Genomic DNA, 18606 nt, shown 5'->3' with positions numbered 1-18606 from the left:
TAACAGGCTTTTTAAGAACTTAACCAAATGCTCACAAATTTCCACAAATTACATTTAATCAATTGCCAAAAAGGAAGTATTCAAGATTATCTCTGCATCATTACAATGCTTAAATAACTATGAGCTGCATCTATAATCCAAGTATTTAAAGGTTTTCCTAAGTAATGCAAGTTGATAGTGACGTTAAATAAGTGTGTTCTTTGCAAAAAAATGTAGGAAATATTTTCAACTCTTAAAAACTGATAACAAATGAACGCTCCATCATGTGGCATATATAACAATAATATATTTTAGATACAAATGATAATTATCTTAAAATTTCAATGGAATGATTTTACAATAAATATGAAGCTTAATGTTATTGAATACCAGTGAAATAAAATTCCCTGGATATAAAAACATAATTTTACTCCCTCCCAAAAAGGATTGGTGACAGAACTAAATTTGAATCTGTGACACATTTTAAAGGTCATATCATTTCAACAGCCTGAAGTGCTAAAAATTCAATGTTAATGCATAAGGTTGTGTTAAGTAGAAATGACATGCATACAGAGAGCAGTTAGTAAATATCCACCAGACACAGTGGCTAATAATTTGTAAGTAACAGACTGTCAATGTCGCAAAGATGGTTGACACTGACAATAAAACTATTTAAAAGATCCACATTAAACTCAGTTACTGCAAATTTGTTTTCCATCTAAACAGATGCACAACATTCATGATTTTCACGGTACAACCAAAGGCATTCATTTTGTTTGATCAAAAGCTTACGGACTATACCAGAGCCTTTGTACACGCATCATCAATGCAATGAAGCCTTTGTTTCAGTTTATCTGATGTTATCATTGCCCACTGGTTTCAATACCTTTGATGAATCCCAAAATCATTCTCCAATATGTGACAGGATGAGTAGGTATTTGAACCAGTGAAATGTCTGGTTAACAATGGTTTCAGTTATAGAGAGATTGGATTTTTAGAGGTGTAAAACAAGTGTGAATATAACCCAGGAGATGGTTTCTGGGTTTATCTTTATTTACATTTTGCAAATATTTAGCAGTCACTTATTTGGAAACACTGATTTTTTTACACTGCTGACATCTGATCAAATGATTTTCATTACTGCAGAAATAATACTGCATGAAATGTGTGGTTCCTACTTGAGTGAAACTGTGTGGGATGGCCATTATGTTGGAAGAGCTTTACGGGCAAATATCAATATTTTTTAAAAGTACATATTCTCTCACCTCAATATATTGAGAATATCACAAAAGTCTTTGAGCAATCCAGTTTATCCGATGCTATAATTCGTGGATTTAAATGTTCATTGGGGTAGAGATATTTTTCTTAATTTCTCTATTTCTATTCCTATCCAATCCCAAGTGATAGTCCCCTAATCAACATTACAAAATTCAAACACTTAATACTAAACATAGCTCAAGGGTATTTTTACAAAAAAAGATACTTTAATAAAACATTTGCATGGCTTTAGTTTCATGCTGAGCTAAAAGAGCAGCTGTGAAAAACCCATGAAAGTAAAGCCTGCAAGAAAATGTTTACTATCTAGTGACTAAACGGTCTTCATCCCTGTGCTTACAATTGCTGTAACTGCCGTTATACATCTGGGCAGCTGCATGATGCTGCTCAGAGCTAACAACACCCATATTCCCATCACACTGAGCTGCAAGGCACATGAAAGGAGCTTGTGTCTGATCGGCCCCCATCCTCCACAAGGTTCAATTAGTGCAGGGGTCTCAATGGGCCAATTCTAATGAACTAAATCTCAATCATGTACTCTCTCCTTAGATGCTGACTGGTCTATCAAACGTGTTATTTCAGCCAACCAGCATCTACCCTCTTTTGAAAAAACAGCTTCTACTATTACTTTCTGAAGATGGGTGTCGACCGAAAACGTTGCCGATTCCTTCTCTCCATAGATGCTGCCTCACCCGCTGAGTTTCTCCAGCATTTTTGTCTACCTACTATTACTTTTGTATTTTTAGTGCAGAGCTAAAGCTTCTTCTGACAAAACAAGCCATAATTGTCCATTGTTTCCTATATAATACTTGAATGAATTACTTCAGCATTGTTTAACTCTGCCACCAGACCACAACTGCACCCACAGCCTCCAAATGGACCAAACCAACTTTCCAACAAAATTTAATTGCACACGTCACAGATCTGAATTGGATTCCAAAATCAACAAAATCCCCTAATTGAATAACAGAAATTCTCAGTCATTACATTTTTCCGTAAATTGCATAAACATTTGCACACAATGCATGGGCTGCTCTCCACAACTGCAGTGCCATGAAAATTGATTGTTATGAAGTCAACATGATTAAAAAGTGAATTGTCTTCACATTGGCCTGTGGTAAGCCACATTCATTAAATAAGTGTGTAGAAAGAAAGTGCAGATGCTGGTATATACTAAAGATAGACACAGAGTACTGGAGTAACTCAGCAGGTCACGCCGTACCTCCGGAGAAAAAGGATGTGTGACATTTTGGGTCGGGACCCTCCTTCAAACATTCTTCATTAAATAAAATCGTCTGTTAGATTACATTTCTGATTGGTAATACTGATCAACACAAGGAGATTTGGTCATATGAGGGGGCTAAAATGTAAGCGCATTTTTACAAATGATGTTCGATTACCATTTCTCTCCTAGTGTTAGTGGGTCTGCAGTCCAAACATCATAGAACATGGAACAGTACAGCATAAGGACAGGTCCTTCAACCCACAATGTCTGTGCCGAACATGATGCCAAGACCATTGCTCATCTGCCTTCATATCCCACTCATATCCCTCCATTCCCTGCATATCCATGTGCCTATCCAAAAGTGACACTGTGGCATCAGCCTCCACTACTACCCCCACCACCACAATCAGTTGAACTCCATGACAGTTTGCAGTGACCATCCACTTTCCTACCGACTATTACTCACCCCAACCCTACCACACTGGTTGCATCATGGCCTGGTTCGCCAACTCAAATGCCCAGGTACGAAGGAGATTACATAAAGTGGTGGACACTGCCCGGTCAGTGATGGACCAACCAATCATTGAAGGATCTACAGGAGGTTCTGCCTCAAAAAGGTTTCCAGCATCATTGTGGACCCACACCACTAATTTCACTCTCATCCATGGGGAAGAAGGTACAGGAGCCTGAAAACTCTGACCTCCAGGTTCAGGAACAGCTTCTTCCCAACAATACAAACACCAACTAAACTATGAGCATTGCAAGTACAGGCTTGTCTAGCTGCAGAACGTTAAGCATTTTATTATTTCGTTTTCGGTGCAGGTGGCAATTAAACCAACATTCTCAGCACTTGATACTGAATCGACCTTCAACCATTCCACTACTAGAGGCCGCTACCTGGGGGGGGGGGGCCTTAGTTCACGCAGTCCTCTCACAGGTAACTTCCAACCAACAAGAAGGTCCCAGATTAGCTTGGTTATCCACTGCAACCTCCATGAAGTTCATGAAACAATGCTTTGTTGTTGACTAATCGCCTCAGCACCAGTCAAGACTACAAAAAGTAGTAAACACTGCCCAGTCCATCATCGGCTCTGACCTTCCTTCCATCGAGGGGATTTATCGCAGTCGCTGCCTCAAAAAGGCTGGCAGTATCATCAAAGACCCACACCATCCTGGCCACACACTCATCTCCCTGCTACCTTCAGGTAGAAGGTACAGGAGCCTGAAGACTGCAACAACCAGGTTCAGGAATAGTTACTTCCCCTCAGCCATCAGGCTATTAAACCTGGCTCGGACAAAACTCTGATTATTACCAACCACTTTCTGTTATTTGCACTATCAGTTTATTTATTCATGTGTGTATATATTTATATCATGGTCTATGGACACATTTATCTGTTTTGTAGTAAATGCCTACTATTTTCTGTGTGCTTAAGCAAAGCAAGAATTTCATTGTCCTATACAGGGACACATGACAATAAACTCACTTGAACTTGAACCTCTCCCCCAGCTGCTGACCTCTCTCCCGGCCTCTGGCAGCCGAACCCTGATGTAAAGTCTCCAGCGGGAGCGCGACCGCTGGACTCCGGGGAAACCTGAGGCTCAAAAAGGCACCAAACTAGGGACTGATGGCGACACTGATCTCAGGTATTGACCACCTCTGGCCACCTGACAACTGACCATCTCTGGCCACCTGACAACTGATCATCTCTGAGTGACCAGATGACCATCTTAGTGACCAGATGACCACCTCTGAGTGACCAGATGACCACCTCTGAGTGACCAGATGACCACCTCTGAGTGACCAGATGACCAGTCCCAGGGGGGCTGGGACGATGGCCCAGGTTTCGGCAGCTCCACCATTTCCCTCGGGCTGTTTATGAAATATTCAGAACCGGCGGCCAGGGAACAACTCTGCTGAGATGTGTGAAATACCGCCGTGGTTTATTCGAGTTTAATTCCATCGCCTTCCTTGTTTAATATCAGCCCGTCAACAGCACATTCGCGCTTTATAATGTTTGGGAAATTAAAATCAATCCTCTTTTAAACCATGGGCGCTCTGTTTTAAAATGATGAATTGAAATACATGCTCTATATCCAATCGTCCTGTTTACACATTTATCCGTCTCTGGACTTGACGCCACTCGGACCAAGATAATAAAAGCGGCGTCTCTGCGTGTTGGTATCTTTGTTTGAACGGAGAGCAGGTTTATAAAGTAAAGACAATATAAATGTTGTGATCAGCATATGAAAACAAATCGGAAAATGCAAATAGATGAAGCAAGACAAAGGCTAGGATAAAACACTGTGTTTTGCGTAAAGCATTTGCCAAGGTTAAAAAAAACGAACAGGTAACGGGAGCACAAAGCAGCCGGCGCTGCTCTTGCAACCCAAGGGCATTAGATATTGCGATATATATATATATATATATATATAGGATTATATAGCTAGATATATAGGGTTATATAGCGTGATATATAGGATTATATAGCTATAAAAATATATAGGGTTAAATAGCGGGATATATAGGGTTATACAGCGTGATATATAGGATTATATAGCTATATATATATATATATAGGGTTATACAGCGGGATATATAGGATTATATAGCGTGATATATAGGGTATATAGCCAGATATATCGCATGATATATAGCGGGTTGTAGCGGGCACGGCGCTGCTCGCCTCTTCCCCCAAACCAAGGACATTCCTCCAGGAGCAAAGCTCGGAGATACACTCAGCTGCGAGAGAGGGAGGGAGGGAGCCCCGTTATAACGGTTATATAGTGGGTCATGTAGCGGGATATATAGCGGGTAGGGCGCTGCTCACTCGCAACCCGGGGAGGGAGGGAGGCAGGTGCCCGGTGGCTGTAGTGTCCGCTGTCCGCTCGCTGCCCTGGACATCGCGACGAGTCCGCACCGCCCGCTGTCCCCGGTGCTGTGTCCGCACCGCCCGCTGGCCGGTGTCCGGAGCGGTGTCCGCACCAACTGGCTGCAGCCCGCCACACAACACAACACAGCACAACACAGCAGCCGCCGCCACTCATTCATTCACTCACTCACCGACGCCGTATTTCTCACAGTCTGTCGGTGTCCACATTGTGCCGCCGGACACACGGAATTCTCCTCACAATAAACTTGGCGCGAAGCAGCAGCAGCAGCTCGTCCGCGGGACCATTGTTCACTGTCCGGGCATTCGGCTCGCCGCGCGGTGCCTGCCGGGAGCTGTAGTCCACTGGGGCGGCGGCGCCGTGCCTGCCGGGAGCTGTAGTCCACTGGGCGGCGGTGCGGTGCCTGCCGGGAGCTGTAGTCCACTGGGCGGCGGCGCGGTGCCTGCCGGGAGCTGTAGTCCACTGGGCGGCGGCGCGGTGCACTCTGGGAGCTGCCGTCTATATCCGGCGGCGCGGTGCACTCTGGGAGGTGTAGTCACAAGTGGCCGCGCCGCCGCCGCGCGGATACAGCGGAGAACTACAACCTTCCCGGCGCACACCGCGCGGCCGTGCTCACCGGCGAGGGCGAGTGGACGGACGCGATGGCGGCCGCTGGAGGTGAGGGGAGAGGTGAGGGGCCGCTGTATTGTGGTTGACACGAGCTGGTGCCGGGGTCACTGGAGTCGGGGTTCACTGGGATCGGGGTCACTGAGGCAGGAGTCGGGGGCACGGGGTCACTGGGGGTGGGGTTCACTGGGGTCGGGGGCACGGGGTCACTGGGGTCGGGGACACGGATCGGGGTCACTGAGGCAGGAGTCGGGGTCACTGGGGTCGGGGTCACTGGGGTCGGGGTTCACTAGGGCTGGTAGATTTCCATATCCAGGTTAGGTGAATCTTTTACCCAGAGTAGGGGAATCAATAACCAGAGGACATAGGGTTAAGGTGAGGGCAAAGATTTAATAGGGAACTGAGGAGTAGCTTTTTCACACAGATGGTGGTGGCTGAATGGAATGAACACCCAAGCAATCGTTCCAGGTGCGACAAAGGTTCACCTGTATCTCCTCCAACCTCATCTACTGCATCCGCTGCTCTAGATGTCAGCTGATTTACATCGGGGAGACTAAGCGGAGGTTGGGCGATCGTTTCGCCAAACACCTCCGCTCAGTCCGCAATAACCTACCTGAACTCCCGGTGGCTCAGCACTTCAACTCCCCCTCCCATTCCCAATCCGACCTCTCTGTCCTGGGTCTCCTCCATTGCCAGAGTGATCAACAGCGGAAATTGGAGGAACAGCACCTCATATTCCGTCTGGGGACCTTGCGTCCGTATGGCATTAACATTGAATTCTCCCAATTTTGCTAGCCCTTGCTGTCTCCTCCCCTTCCTTAACCCTCTAGCTGTCTCCTCCCACCCTCCCATCCGCCCGCCCTCGGGCTCCTCCTCCTCCTCCCCTTTTCCTTCTTTCTCCCCCCCCCCCCCCCCCCCCCCCATCAGTCTGAAGAAGGGTTTCGGCCCGAAACGTCGCCTATTTCCTTCGCTCCATAGATGCTGCTGCACCCGCTGAGTTTCCCCAGCAATTTTGTGTACCTTCGATATTCCAGCATCTGCAGTTCCCTTTTGAATACCAGAGAAGGTAGTTGAGCCGGGCACAATAACAACATTTAGAAGCCACTTGGACAGGTATATGGATGGGTAAGGTTTCTGGACCAAGTCAGGATGGCTTGTGACTTGGTGTGAACTTGCATTTGGTTCCCATGGTCCTCCTGCTTTTGTCCTAGTCTTTGGTGGGAGATAATTTGGATTCAGGTGATGTTATCGTTATAGTCTTGAAGAGTATCTATTTTCTTGATGATGCACGTTGCTATTATACTCCAATATTGGAGGGCTCAATATATTTAGAGTGGTGGTTAGCGTGTCAATGAAGCAAACTAATTGGGCCTGCCTGGTGTCCAGCTTATTTTGTGTTGGTTTTTGCACTTGTGGAGAGTGTTCTATTGCACTCCTGACTAGAAGGTGGGAAGATCTTATGGCTTCAGGTGGTACATTATTCTGATCAGTCTGAAGAAGGGTTTTGGCCCGAAACGTTGCCTATTTTCTTTGCTCCACAGATGCTGTTGTCTGTTATCTTCAAACTGCATTTTGTCCTTATCTGCACCCGCTGAGTTTCTCCAGCACTTTTGTAATAATAATAATAATACATTTTATTTATGGGCGCCTTTCAAGAGTCTCAAGGACACCTTACAAAAATTTAGCAGGTAGAGGAAAAACATGTAAGGGGAATGAAATAAATAGTAGAGACATGACTAGTACACAAAGTAAAGACAGAATACAATACAAAACACAATATGAGGCAATTAATGCACAGATGAAAAGGGAGGGGGACGTGGGGCTAAGGATAGGCAGAGGTGAAGAGATGGGTCTTGAGGCGGGACTGGAAGATGGTGAGGGACACGGAATTGCGGATCAGTTGGGGGAGGGAGTTCCAGAGCCTGGGAGCTGCCCTGGAGAAGGCTCTGTCCCCAAAACTGCGGAGGTTGGACTTGTGGATGGAGAGGAGACCGGCTGATGTGGATCTGAGGGACCGTGAGGGTTGGTAGGGGGAGAGGAGGTCAGTGAGATATGGGGGGGCCAGATGGTGGAGGGCTTTGTAGGTGAGGATCAGGATTTTGTAGGTGATCCGGTGGGAGATGGGAAGCCAGTGAAGTTGTTTGAGGACTGGAGTGATGTGATGCCAGGATTTGGTGTGGGTGATAAGTCGGGCGGCTGCGTTCTGGACCAGTTGGAATCGGTGTTGATGTAGGTGGAGCTGATGCCAAGGAGAAGCGAGTTGCAATAGTCCAGTCGGGAGGAGACGAAGGCATGGATGAGTCTTTCAGCAGCGGGAGGTGTGAGAGAGGGTCTGAGTTGAAAGAAGGAGGTTTTAATGACATGGCGGATGTGAGGCTCAAGGGAGAGGGTGGAATCAAAGATCACGCCAAGGTTGCGGGCCTTGGGAGATGGGGAGACAGTGGTGCCGTCGATGGTGAGAGTCTACGGTACATTATTCATTCAAGGTCATCCTTTTCCAGTCACATAATTTAGGTTGCTGCTCTATTTGAAACTCCAGGATGTTGATGATGGGTCACTCATAACAGTAATGCTACTGAAATGAGTAGTCATGTCAGAGATGGTCTTTGTCAACATATTTAGAGTCATAGAGTCACACAGCACAGAAACAGGCCCTTTGGCCCAACTTGCTTACACCATCCAACAAACCCCATCTACACTAGTCTCACCTGCCCGCGTTTGGCCCATATCCCTCTAAACCAGTCCTATCCATGTACCTGTCAAAATGTCTCTCAAACGTTGTCCAGTTGTTGGTCAATATCTCAATGTTGTATAGTTCTTGGTACATTTAGGTGTGCACTGCTTTATTTTTCAGGTGTTATTAAAATGGAACCAAAAATGATGCAAACATCTCACATCTGATAACTTTTCAACTGGATCCTTCTCCTGATTCCCATTTCCTAACTTTCCCAGATAAGGACAAAATGCACACTTTATGGTGGCTTATTGCTGACATTTGATTACAAACATTGATTTCCATTTGGATGCTCTGGTTTTATAAATTCATTATGCAGCAAAAAGATGAAGGTTGTGAAGCAGTTTGAAGATAACAGACAACAAGCTACAAAAGCCTAATACATACTTTTCAAGGGTTGATAGATAATATACTTCTTTGCACTGTGTGTGCATGAATGCTGTTGTTTGTCATCCAACGCCATTCCTAGTAGATCTTATGGAACTAATAACCTATCCAAAGACGGGACAAAGGGATGACCTGGAAGGGGTGGGTATTGAGTCACGAGAAGCCATGCACAAGAAAATGACTGCCATAAGCATTATTTTTAGTGAAGATAATCTATGATATTACATGATGAGGCATTCAGGGGAATAAAAGAAAGGGGTTACAGAAATGTGGCATATCTAGAAAAAATAATCGAATTATGTGCTAAGCAACGCAGTTTATGAAGTAGCTGTGAATTTGACAGCAATGTTAAACTATGGATAACACACATCTCCAAGTTGTTGCCACAACAATCAAACTTCTATAGTTTTACAGTTAAAACAATAGCAAAATCTAAGCCAGTAAATCTTTAATGCTTCATAATGATGAAGCAAGATTATTCATTTTGTGAAAAATGTTAATTCTTTCTGATCTGCTTTGAGAAAATTGACCTCCCTATATCAGAAACAGTCTGATATGTTTCAGGCCTTTTTGGGTGGATTGGTCAGGAATTGATATCTACCTAATCTAAGCAGGTTGGGAGTGAACACACCTGATTAACAGCATTGCAAACCTTTCCTGCAGGCTAAGGCAAAGATCATAGATCATTGATCTTTGGGTCAAGGGGTTGAAGGGTTAGAATTGAAAGTGGCAGCAAGTTAACTAATGGAATGAATTTTGTTGTTTTTTCAGGAAACAAAGATTGGATATTGGAGCCGCTCAGCTTGCCCGAGACAATTCCTAACGCTGTACAAGAATCCACCTCCTCCCTGCTACCTTGCATATTTTGTGAAGAATGTTATCCTTCAGAAGACAAGAAAGACTTACTCAGGCACATGATTCTTGATCACAAACTGGTGATATCAGATGTGAAGCTCATTGTCGATTTTAGAAGGTTTGATGGTTCATCTTTTGTTCTAATGCTTCAACTATCTCAGTATTTGCATTAATATGAGTGATTAGTTTGTAAATTGAATGACAATGGGGATGAAAAGCTCTACTAGTACATAAAATACACTAATATTAAAGATGACATCTAGCAGTTTACTTCTGAATTATATAAGAAAGAAATTGAGGCTGAAATCTACAATCCTCATTTGTAATGTTTCCTGTATTTAGTGTAATTAGCATGGCCTTGCTATACAAATATTCTGATGTCGGAAAAAGTCTCTTTCTAAATGAGAATGAATGAAGAAGAATAATGAATTTGTTATTATTAATAACCTGAAGAAGGGCCTCGACCCAAAACGTCACCTTTTCCTTTGCTCCGTAGATGCTGCCTCACCCGCTGAGTTTCTCCAGTATTTTTATCTACCTTCGATTTTTCCAGCATCTGCAGTTTCTTCTTAAAAATAACATTTGTGTGTTCGGTTTTGCTGTGAAATTGAGCCATAAAAAGTAAAGGCAATCAAAGTTCACCTGAATATCCCTACATAGTGTTTCCATCGCAATGCAATACTATTGGCGCTTGCAGATTATACTATCTACTTGACAGAAGGTATTTCTCTCTTCCTATTGACGTTCTGCAGTCGGAATCATCTCGAGGCTGCATTGCTATGTGATTGACAACAATGTGCTGAGCTTTTATAATATGTAGCCATTTGAAGAACCTGAACTAACGGTATTCTGGAAATACTTAGATTTTTGTTTAATTTGTATTTTTGCAGCTCTGTTGATATATACCGTTGGTATCTTGCCTATTCTGTCTACACATGAAACCAGACACTGCTTTTGATGTTCATCAAATGGTCAGCTGCCTGCAGTGTTTATTGTAGCTTTTGAATGTAGACTTGTCAGAGCTATCATCCAGCATGGTGCACTCCACAGGTGGTCACGGCTCCTAGGGTGATGTAAGGTTCTTAAACCAATCAGGTTGAAAACGCCACACAATTACACTTGTCTAAACCAGGAACTTTAAACTAGATTTAAATCTTGTGCAAAGAGCAAAATACAGATTGGGAATTAAAGATAGGATTTTAAAAGTACAGCTGTAGGTTTCTTTGTATTTTACATCTGCAACACCAATTGTGAAGCTCCATATTCATTTCTGTGAAAATAACTTTATGCTTGTCAGTAATTATGATAGCTCATACTATAGCCATACTTTGAGTTTAACTGGTGGGTAAGTACAATAACTGCAAGTGCTTGCTTAAGCCCCGACTTTGCAATTGCTGATGGGATACTCTTATAGTGTAGCCTAGTGGAAGGACAGGTTTCCAGCTTTAACTGTACACATGGATACACTGATAGTTGCTGATCAATTTTCTTTGGCGATGATGTACTATTATTCTTGCCTATTATTCTTGCCATTATTTTCAATGCAAAAGCTGGGCTCTGGTCTGAGTGTTTCTAATTTTATATGCTTTTGATATTATCACAACTTCTTGCTATCTGACATTATTGGATTTAGTATTATTAATTTTAAAAGAACACTTGAGATAATTTGCTTACTCTGTCCGTTGTTTATTCTGTTGCTGCTTTGCATATTACTTAGCTGCTAGATCACATTTGGGATGTGGGTGGACGCTATTGTTTACATCTGACCTCAATTCGTGATCGTTGTAAGCATGATATATTTATCTTAAACCAATCTGAGGTGCCACATACATGACTTGCTGTACCTAATTAAATGTTATCGTTGGAGTAAACAAGGGAAATACGGCAACATGTTGAAATTCTAGCAAATAAATATGTCCTTCTGCAGAGTTTATAATGGGGGAGAAAATTTTTAATTTTCCAAATGTGTCATAAAATACAAGATTGCTGTATTGGAGAACAGTAAAGACAATCTCCAATGGGATGGTAAAGTGAAGGAGACAAATAGAAAGTGGCTGGTTTCCACAATGATAAGTCTCTACTTATGGAAAATAGAGTGCTAATCCACTATCCAATACGTAAATCTTGATAGTTTGTCATCTGTCCCCTTTAAATCAGTGGGGCCATATTTTCCCAACTTGCTTTAAACTTATTGGGATCACTGGAACATTTAATGTACTATTCTCTAACAGAAAAGATAAAGTATGTTGCAATATAAAGAGGAAAAACATCCAATAGTCAGGAAAATCCGCCACTACCAAAGTCCTGTGCATGCTGGATTTTGAGAGATTTATTATACAAAATGTCTAAAATAAAATATAAAGTCTTGTTTATAACCTTAATGAAGTGACAGTGCTTTATCTAAAGCAGGTAATGTGATCAAGTACAGGTGCAAGTAACTAATGACCAATAGAGCAATGGGAACAATATAAATGACACTGTAAATAAGTCATTAATAAAGTCTTAGTTAAGTGAAAAATGAACAAACTGCAAACATTTTTTTTTAATGAGTTTTTCATCATTGGCAGAGAGCCAATGCTTGAAATTGCCATTGAGGAAAGTTGTTTATGTGTGTGACATGGGCGCTTAACCTTCTGGATGTTGGAGTCAGGCATCAGTTCGCGAGCATCTCTGGCATCCTAAGGAATGACGCTCAGCTGGCAGAGCAGCCAATTGCATTTTGAAGAATCTCGCATGCAGCATTCCAGGTAGAAAAGGTAATGTTTTAATTTAAGTGCAGGAAAATAACAGTTCATGTGAGTGTGACATCGTTTTTTTTCATTTTCAGGTATATTTTGTATTGGAAGAAAAGATTTACTGAGCAGCCAATTACAGATTTTTGTAGTGTAATAAGAACTAACTCCCAAGGTCCTGAGGGTAAGTTGTTAGTTCACTGAGATATAATTGATTTCAAAGTAATTTATAGAAGGTGATAAAAGGTTACAAATTCAGCGAACTAATGGTAAAACAGACTGATTAAAAATGTTATGAATTTTAAATGTTCACTAAGAACATTATTATCAACTGATAATGAACATGTTGTTTTGATAGAGGACCAAGCAGACTTCTACCTCCTGTCCGGTGTTTTACCTGAAGACCGAGTACTTAGAGAGCAACTTCAGCAAAAACGACTTGTAAGTGATTATGATCGCTTATTCGTGAAACTTAAGTCAGACTTTGGCAGATGTTCTATTTTAGTGACATGTTCTACACCAGGTGGACGGGTAGGGTAAAGCCGCCCGTCACTGCACCCAGCCAGGTGTGCTGAGTGTACCTGTCCTGAGCTGAGCACTGACCTCCCAGTGATTGAACCTAGACTCACGGTGGAAAGAAGCATCGTAGCCCTGGGCACAGGTTTCAGGTGATCTCGCACAATGCATGATGTGGCCTCAGTATCTATCCCTGTTTAAGAAGGACTGCAGATGCTGGAAAATCGAAGATCGACAAAAATGCTGGAGAAACTGCGGGTGAGGCAGCATCTATGGAGCGAAGGAAATAGGCAACGCTTTGGGTCGAGACCCTTCTTCAGACTGATGTGAGGGTGGGGGGGGCGGGTAGAAGAAAGAAAGAGGTGGAGACAGTGTGCAGAGGGAGAGCTGAGAAGGGGAGGTGAAAGCAGGGACTACCTGAAATTGGAGAAGTCAATGTTCACACCGCTGGGGTGCAAACTGCCCAAGCGAAATATGAGGTGCTGCTCCTCCAATTTACGGTGGTCCTCACTCTGGCCATGGAGGAGGCCCAGGACAGAAAGGTCGGATTCGGAATGGGAGGGGGAGTTGAAGTGCTGAGCCACCGGGAGATCAGTTTGGTTATTGCGAACCGAGCTGAGGTGTTGGGCGAACGATCGCCAAGCCTACGCTTGGTCTCACCGATATAGAGCAGCTGACATCTAGAGCAGCGGATGCAATAGATGAGGTTGGAGGAGGTGCAGGTGAACCTCTGCTGTGCCTAGAAAGACTGATTGGGTCCTTGAATGGAGTCAAGGGGGGAGGTAAAGCGACAAGTGTAGTATTTCCTGCGGTTGCAAGGGAAAGTACCAGGGGAGGGGGTGGTTTGGGAGGGAAGGGACGAATTGACCAGGGAGTTACGGAGGGAGCGGTCTCTGCGGTGAGCAGACAGGGGAGGAGATGGGAAGATGTGGCAAGTGGTGGGATCACGTTGGAGGTGGCGAAAATGTCGGAGGATTATTTGTTGTATAGAAACATAGAAAATAGGTGCAGGAGTAGGCCATTCGGCCCTTCGAGCCTGCACCGCCATTCAATATGATCATGGCTGATCATCCAACTCAGTATCCTCAGTATGTGACGGCTGGTGGGGTGGAAGGTGAGGACAAGGGGGACTCTACCCTTGTTACGAGTGGGGGGGATGGGGAGTGAGAGCAGAGTCACTGGGTATAGAAGAGACCCAGGTGAGAGGCTCATCTATAGTAGAAGAGGGGAACCCCCGTTCCCTGAACCTGATGTGGAACTCCTCATCCTGGATGCAGATGCGGCGTAGATGGAGGAATTGAGAGTAGGGATGGAGTCCTTACAGGAAGCAGGGTGGGAAGAAGTGTAGTCCAGATAGCCATAGGTTCTGGACTACTATAGATGAGTCTCTCAGCAGGGTCTCTTCTATACCCCGTAACTCTGCTCTCAGAGAAGGCAGGAACGGGGTACTGATTGGGGATGATCAGCCATGATCACATTGAATGGCGGTGCTGGCTCGAAGGGCCGAATGGCCTACTCATGCACCTATTGTCTATTGTCTATTTCCTTTGATCCATAGATGTTGCCTCACCCGGTGAGTTTCTCCAGCATTTTTGTCTACCTTCAGTATCTATCCAAGTTATTTGTGAGGAACTTGGATTCCCATTCCACATTCTAAAAGAGTTCTGCCAAACATATTCTGAACGCTTCCCCCTTAATGGTGGGTGGATTAAACAGGTTTGACAGAGATAGGTTGGTTGCAGCTTGCAAGTCATTGTATGTTGCTTACCACGACACAGAAGGAAACTGTTGTGACTCTCAGATCTGTGCAGTTCCCACGTGTCCCATTTGCCCATTGTGATTTCTCTGTAATCCTGACATTTATTTTCTCCCCGTTTCCCTATTATCTTTGATTCTTTGGTTACTTGCCACGGGTAATGTATAGTAGCCAGTTAATCTACTCTGGGATAAAGAAAATCATCTGGCATGTGAGAAGACACCAGAGCATGGAACAGAAACCCGCGTAATTATGTTGAAACACCACACAGACCAGATCAGGATCAAACGGTGGTCCCTAGAGATGTGGGGCAGCAGCATTAACTGCTGCACTGGTGAACCATAACTCTGAACAGATGTGTGTGGGGGATGTTTGGCTGGAAACTCCAGATGTGATTTGCACGCTGCATGCCTGGCAGGAGATTTCACGGTTTAGATTGAGAAAGTCAACTGTTGTAGTGAATCTACAGTGTTATCCCGAAACAACAACTTTACTCTGCATCTGCGCCAAGAGATATTTGAAACAAAATTATTGGGGTGTAGTGTTAATATTATTGTCAAACATATGCAATTTGTTCCTCTGATACCAAGAGTAGACAATGGACAATAGACAATAGGTGCAGGAGTAGGCCATTCGGCCCTTCGAGCCAGCACCGCCATTCAATGTGATCATGGCTTGAATAAGGATTCTATTTGACAGGTGTTTATTCTTTCTTTTGTTCTGGTCATGTTTTTGTTGAATTAATGTGTTTTTCAGTTGTTCAAGTCAGTCATTAGTGAAATAAAGTAATGTGCTTCAGTTGTCTGATGTGTTGTAGGAGCAAATATCGTCTCATGCTGCCCCCAGACATGCCCGATGTAACATTGTCTCATGCTGCCCCCAGACATGCCTGATGTAACATCGTCTCATGCTGCCCCCAGACATGCCTGATGTAACATCGTCTCATGCTGCCCCCAGACATGCCTGATGTAACATTGTCTCATGCTGCCCCCAGACATGCCTGATGTAGGGTTGTGCCTATTCTGGCCAGAATCATAACCGCGTGATGTGCACCTTCTTTCTTATTATTTTTCCTTATCAATATTCACAGAAAATAATTGTAAATATCTAAAACCATTCACTTGAAAATTCAATAGGTCACACTTGTGTGAAAGCTTAATCCCTACACCCCCTCCTTGTAGGGGCTTCAATTGAAGGGAGAGCTGAGGCCATTCTGGGGGAGTTCCCCAAACCCTAGTTTCTATAGTATTTTCACTTGGTCTCAATGAACAAGTTTAATCAGACGGTAATTATTTTTATTTGTTAGAGACTCTAGTGCACTTGGATCTTTTTTGAATGATGGAGAAAAATCCCCAGTGATAATTAGGAATTGGCATACAAAGAAATGCTTGAAAAAGGCCATGGAATAGGGCTTGGACCATCTAGGGTTGACTGTGTGACTTTCTGACCACGTAATGTTACAAAGAAAATAGGTGCAGGAGTAGGTCATTCGGCCCTTCATGGCTGATCATCCAGAATCAGTACCCCGTTCCTGCTTTTTCCCCATGTCCCTTGATTCCCTAAGAGCTAAATCTGACTCTCTCTTGAAAACATCCAGTGAATTGGCCTCCACTGCCTGTGGCAGATAATTCTTAATCTCACTTAATTATAAGGGTTTGTTGAAGTCCCACATCTCAGTACCACTGCATTTGGTTCAGAGATAGTTGTAAGAAGAGATGTCATATTTATAACACATATGATCTCTTAAATATAAGATGCATTTTTATATCATTTGAAAATGAATCATTCTCCTTTTTACATTGAGACTTCCATTATAGTAAAATAACAATTTCTCAGTAAAATTGTTTGTCCAGCTCAAACTAACAGGAATGTCCTGTTATACATAAGTTTATGGAGCTGAGATGCATGGTCTAATTTAAAATCACATGCACCAATGTGGATAGGCAATGGATGCATAAAATCTGAACTCTCAGAATATGTTTCCAATATATTATGAATAAAATAAGTAAGGAAGTATTTGCTCTTTTTGTGCCATTGTTGGTGCCTTTTTCCAGGATGTCCTAAAGCACTTTATAGCAGATGGAGTACTTGTGATGTGCAATAGTGTTGTTATGTAGGAAGTGGAGCGGCTGCTGTGAACAAACAAATAGGACCCGTTCTTTGTTTTAGTGCAGCTAATTTAGGAATAAATATTGGTCAGGACAATGGGTATAACTGCCCTGACTTTCTTAGAAGTAGTGCCTGGCATTTTGGTAGACACCTGAAAAAGCCAGTAAAGACTCAGTCTTACACATGACTGGCCCAGAATTTTATCTCAATTCGTTGAATGCGATCTTGAATATCGTGGCAATCTATAGACTCAAAGGTGAGAGACAACTCCTGACTAATAGGTGACGTAAGTGAATGCCCAGAAAGCAAGCATTTGTATAGTACCTTATGATACCCTCATCAGATGCTGACATTAGCTGTTACAGTCTAGTTACTACTCTTACTATCAAGTTAACATGACTTGTATGCTAATTAATTCTTTCATTATGACATTGGAGTCTTTGGCCCATCCAGTCTTGGCTGAATGTTTTCTCTGGAACATTGGAGGTTGTGGAGAGAACTAATAGAAGTACATAAAATGAGGAGAGGCAGAGATAGGGTAGGCTGTCAGACCCTTTTTCCAGGGCTGAAGTACACACTGAGTACAGTGTACCCTATTGTGTTTCATGGATATTGGTGTATGACATCACCTGTAAGGTTGTACATTTTATTATGTACATTGTCCTGGGACTCCTCCATTGTCAGAGTGAGGCCCAGTGCAATTTGGAGGAACAGCACCTCATATTTCGCTTTGGCAGCTTACACCCCAGCAGTATGAACATTGACTTCTCTAACTTCAAATAGCCCTTGCTTTCCTTCTCTCTCCATCCCTCCCCTTCCCAGTTCTCCCACCAGTCTTACTGTCTCCAACTACATTCTATCTCTGTCCCATCCACTCCCCTGACATCAGTCTGAAGAAGGGTCTCAACCCGAAACGTCACCCATTCCTTCTCTCCAGAGATGCTGCCTGTCCCCCTGAGTTACTCCAGCATTTTGTGTCTACCTTCGATTTAAACCAGCATCTGCAGTTCTTTCCTGTACATTTTATTAAATACGACTTTCAGTCAAGTATCAATATCTGTAAAAGCTAATTGACAATATTCTTTGCTCATTGTTTTTACAAATAAAAATAGCATGGGCAGGATTGGCTTTCTCACTCATTTCCTTTTTCACAGGAAGAGGTATTGGAACAGCAACAGCGGGAAAGAATTGACACCAATTTTTATCGCATCTGCATGTTTTGTAATGGAGAATTTGCAGGAAATAGGTCTGTACTTTTCTAAAACAGTTGTGCTTTGTGATGCAGAGCAAGATTCTGATAACCTTAATGTATTTTTAAAATCTAGTTAACCTTTACCAGCCCAAACTTTGAAGTAAAGGTTATTGGGCTGCTTGCCATATGATACACAGATCATTACACATCACAATTATGCTTTTAAAAGACATTTAAACAGATACATGAATGGGAAGGGTTTAGAGAACTAAGTGCTAAATGCCAAACTCACCCAGTTAGTCCACTAAGTGGTCATGGACAAGGTAGGCTAAACCTACACCTCTGACT

At 43.2% G+C, this 18606-nt stretch overlaps 2 protein-coding genes across 7 annotated transcripts in view; one reads left to right on the top strand and one right to left on the bottom strand.

The window, feature by feature from the left end:
* The window catches only part of dock4 (dedicator of cytokinesis 4), a 259437-nt gene extending 253756 nt beyond the window's left edge, over positions 1-5681 (bottom strand). For all 3 annotated transcript variants that reach the window (XM_033037391.1, XM_033037392.1, XM_033037393.1), the window contains exon 1: positions 5544-5681. In XM_033037391.1, the coding sequence (XP_032893282.1) occupies positions 5544-5580 (37 nt within the window). In that variant the 5' untranslated portion in view covers positions 5581-5681. The remainder of the gene's footprint in view (positions 1-5543) is intronic.
* Positions 5682-5971: 290 nt separating this feature from the next.
* The window catches only part of znf277 (zinc finger protein 277), a 32410-nt gene continuing 19775 nt past the window's right edge, over positions 5972-18606 (top strand). For all 4 annotated transcript variants that reach the window (XM_033037388.1, XM_033037387.1, XM_033037390.1 and 1 more), the window contains exons 1-5: positions 5972-6028; positions 9870-10071; positions 12781-12869; positions 13044-13126; positions 18221-18312. In XM_033037388.1, coding sequence (XP_032893279.1) covers positions 6013-6028; positions 9870-10071; positions 12781-12869; positions 13044-13126; positions 18221-18312 — 482 coding nt within the window. In that variant the 5' untranslated portion in view covers positions 5972-6012. The remainder of the gene's footprint in view (positions 6029-9869; positions 10072-12780; positions 12870-13043; positions 13127-18220; positions 18313-18606) is intronic.

Source organism: Amblyraja radiata, chromosome 19 (assembly GCF_010909765.2).
Source record: "Amblyraja radiata isolate CabotCenter1 chromosome 19, sAmbRad1.1.pri, whole genome shotgun sequence".
NCBI lineage: Eukaryota > Metazoa > Chordata > Chondrichthyes > Rajiformes > Rajidae > Amblyraja > Amblyraja radiata.
The sequence above is the reverse complement of the archived record's forward strand: the minus strand, read 5'-3'. Positions and strand labels throughout refer to the sequence as shown.